The 3,513-nt window shown below is 44.1% G+C and overlaps 2 protein-coding genes across 2 annotated transcripts in view; one reads left to right on the top strand and one right to left on the bottom strand.

Annotated features, from left to right (window-relative positions):
* Positions 1-3,513, top strand: part of ptpn9a (protein tyrosine phosphatase non-receptor type 9a) — an 80,338-nt gene that overhangs the window by 10,723 nt on the left and 66,102 nt on the right. The gene's annotated exons all lie outside the window — the stretch shown is intronic.
* Positions 589-3,513, bottom strand: part of snx33 (sorting nexin 33) — an 11,666-nt gene continuing 8,741 nt past the window's right edge. The window contains exon 2 of the mRNA XM_037683256.1: positions 589-1,313. Coding sequence (XP_037539184.1) covers positions 1,060-1,313 — 254 coding nt within the window. The 3' untranslated portion in view covers positions 589-1,059. The remainder of the gene's footprint in view (positions 1,314-3,513) is intronic.

The following is a 3,513-nucleotide window of genomic DNA, read 5'->3' on the forward strand; positions in this document are numbered from 1 at the left end:
CGTGAACCGACAGCCACTACTCAGATATGTTGCATAAACTGAACAAAAATATGTCGAGTAAAAAAAGCTGCGCTTTCATATGCACAAATGTGTTACTGCAAAGTAAAAAAAAAAAAAAGAAGTGATTTCTTTAAAGAGTGCAGCATCTTTTTTTATCATCCAGCAGCTGACGACACATTAAAAAAAAAATGTATTTACAGAAAAATGGCCGTCTGAAGCCCTTTTAATGTCGTATTCTGAAATGTCCTGTTACTTTTGAAGACAAACTTTTTTCTTAACGTGAAAAAGAAAAAAGATATTTTCAGCCAGGCATTAAAAACACACCCTCAGACCATGACCATCATAAAAACATGTGCAAACTTGTCCCGAAACTTCTCTTTCCAGAAAGACGTCGGTGAAACACAAAACCGTACACCGAAACCCATACAAACACCACATATCATGAAAGGCACGCACTCCGTGAAAACGGACCCAAGAGGCTGAATTAGCAGAGTGAGGACGTCAGGAACGATGTGCAGGAACCTGCATGAAGCTGGAAGTGGACGCCTGAGCTGGACGTCCTCGCAGAAAGACCAGTAACTTTCCACTTCAGTGCCCGGCTGGAGGAATGAGGAAAAACCTGTGCAAAGTTTATTAGGTGCTGTTTTTTAAATCTGTTAAACACTGAACATAACTCGAATCAATCCCTGAAGAAGTCAAAGTGCATGTTGTTTGAAAAAAAAAGGGGACCCTTACCGAACAGAACCCATTTTATGGCTTTAATGTGAAACGCTATAGATTCATTATGACGCTTGCTTCTCTTACAAAAACCATAAATTAGGTCAAATATGCTGCAACACTGTCTGCGTGGTGCGTTTTCCAGATATAAAACATACAGTAGGTGGATAAAAAGGCAACTCTGAAGCCATCAAATTTTATAAAAGCCTGACGTTTGCACATCTTTCCAGTAACTGTGGTTTTCTTCTGGTTTTTCATCATAAACCACCGAGACGAAAGAGTCAAAGGTTATTCATGTTTTCTGTAGTGTGCTTTGTAGCATTCTGACCCAGAGGACCGTGTTTAAAAGCTGTCGTACATGCGCAGGGTGCGCTCCAGTTGCTGGACAATCCGTTGGTAAAAGGCTATCTGCTCCCTGAGGTACGCCTGCATCATGTCTTTGAAGTCCACCTCTCGCTGCTGATGGAAGTGGCTCATTTCTGCTTGGAGGGCGAAGCCCACAGTCCGACAGCGCTTCCTGATGCCATCGGTTTCGTCCTGGTCCATCTTCCCTTCGTCGCTCATCCGCTGGCTTTCCTTTACCTTTGCAAAGGCACCTGAAACCAAAGAAAAAGCAAACAAGAAGTCTCTTATTTAGTCATAAAATCATTCAACCTTTCATACGTGATGAACAGGTGAAGTTGGACAGACCAAAGAATTCCAAGATTGTAGCTAAAACCAACACGTTGCGGTTCGGGCTGCATGAAAGTTGACAGAAGAGCAAGACCCTTCTCAGCTGGAGAATGGCTGCAGTTCCCAAAAAGCTGATGAAAACCTGCACTTTATCAGTGAAACTTTAAATGTAAGTATTGAAGTTTAAGTTAAGCCTCTTGGACAAGCACATCTAAAACTTTTTAGATAAGGATAGGCTAAAAGTTTTGTTTAAGTTGTGTTATCTGGACTAAACTGAACCTTAGAGATCTCAAACTAGTTGGATCCATAGACCTTTGATAAACAATTACTTCCGCTACAAAACAAGACAGTAAAATTACTTTAGGCTGTTTAGTTAAATTAATGACTTATGGACATTGTCATTTTAATTACAATGAAATGCATTCTGGGTAAATGACAGACAGGTTGCTCTGGCGCAAGCTCCATTCAGCTTGAATGTTAATTCTGAATATTATCAGCCCTTTAATTTGAACCGGAGCATGTTGACAGAGGAGAATGGAGTGAAGAGTCAGCTTTCCCGTTAGCTCTACGGCTAATTTAGATTAGATAAAACTTTATTGATCTCTTGGGAAGATTCCTACAGGAAAATTAAAATTCCAGCAGCATTGTACAGGTGTAGTAGATTAACGAAAAAGTGGAGCATTAGAAAGCACAAATGCAATGTAAAATAAATAATAAAATAATATAAATGCATACATACAGTATTTACCAGTAAATAACACTTTACAATATAACCAGTTACTGGTTATTTTAAGGTGGTGGTGGTGGCTGCTCCTTCCCATCCTCTTTTCTCCTCCCTCCAGTGAGGAGTTGTACAGTCGTGAAGGACAAATAAGTTTTTCAGTCTGTTAGTCCTGCACATGAGAAGGAGCAGTCTGTCACTGAACAGGCTCCTCTGGGTGCTGACGACGGCGTGCAGTGGGTGATCCATAATGTCCAGCAGTTAATCCAGAGTTCTCTTCTCTGCCACCATCACCATGGAGTCCAGCTTCAAACCGACCACAGAGCCAGCCCGCCTGATCAGTTTGTCCAGTCCATCTAACAATGGCTGTCATCTGTGAACTTCTGGATGTGACACAGTTCAGACTTGTATCAGAATTCTGAGGTGTACATGGTAAAGAGAAGTGGGGCCAGCACAGTGCCCTGGGGTGCTCCGGCGATGCTGATCAATGCCATACATGGTGTGCTTCAGTTTTAACAGCCTATCAGTGAGGTAGCTGCAGATCCAAATGATCAGATCCACTTGCATCCTGTTGGTTTGTTCTGAAGCATAAGAGGCTGGATAATACTGAAGGGGCTGGAGAAGTCCAGGAAGAGATTCCTCACTGTGCCACATCATCCAGATGTGAATGGGCTTGATGTAGCAGGTGAAGGATGGCATCCTCCACACCAACACCTTCCTGGTACGCAAACTGCAGACTGTCTTGGTCGTGTTGTACCTGGGGTCTGAGGAGGCTGAGGAAGAACCACTCCAGCATCGTCATCAGCTGTGAAGTGAGTGCCACAGGTCGGAAGTCATTCAGCTAGCTGGGTCGGTTCTTCAAAGGAACCGGAATGATTAAGGATGTCTTCCAGAGGGTGGGTACTCTTTCTACTTGCAGACTAAGGTTGAGGTTTTGTTGTAGTGAGTTACTCAGTTCAGCAGCGCCGGTCTTCAGTAGCAGGGAACACACTTTGTCCAGGCCTGCTGCATTCCCCAGGTGAAGCTTCCTCAGCTGTCCTCTAACCAGTGATGTATGGAGGAAGGTGTGTGGGGTGGGGGTGGAGGATGCGGGGGCTGCTGTGATGTCTGGGGAGAGGTGTGTTGAGGGAAGGAGAGGCGGCTGCAGTGAGGGTGAGGGGGGTTGGTTTGGTTAAACCAGTTTTAGAAGTGGTTCAGTTTGTTCACCTTCTCCATTGTACGTCTCTGGTCTTTGTGTCGTGGCCTGTGATGGTTTTCACATATTTCCAGACCTCCCTCAAAGAGTTCTCCTTTAGTTTCTGCTCCACCTTTCTCCTGTAGCTGTTCTTAGCTTCCCTCACACAGTGTTTCACCTCCTCGTCTCTCTTCCTGAAGGTAGCCTTCTTCCCGTTGAGGACAGCCAC

This window comes from Nematolebias whitei, chromosome 10 (genome assembly GCF_014905685.2).
Source record: "Nematolebias whitei isolate Nwh7 chromosome 10, NemWhi1, whole genome shotgun sequence".
In the NCBI taxonomy this organism is placed as follows: domain Eukaryota; kingdom Metazoa; phylum Chordata; class Actinopteri; order Cyprinodontiformes; family Rivulidae; genus Nematolebias; species Nematolebias whitei.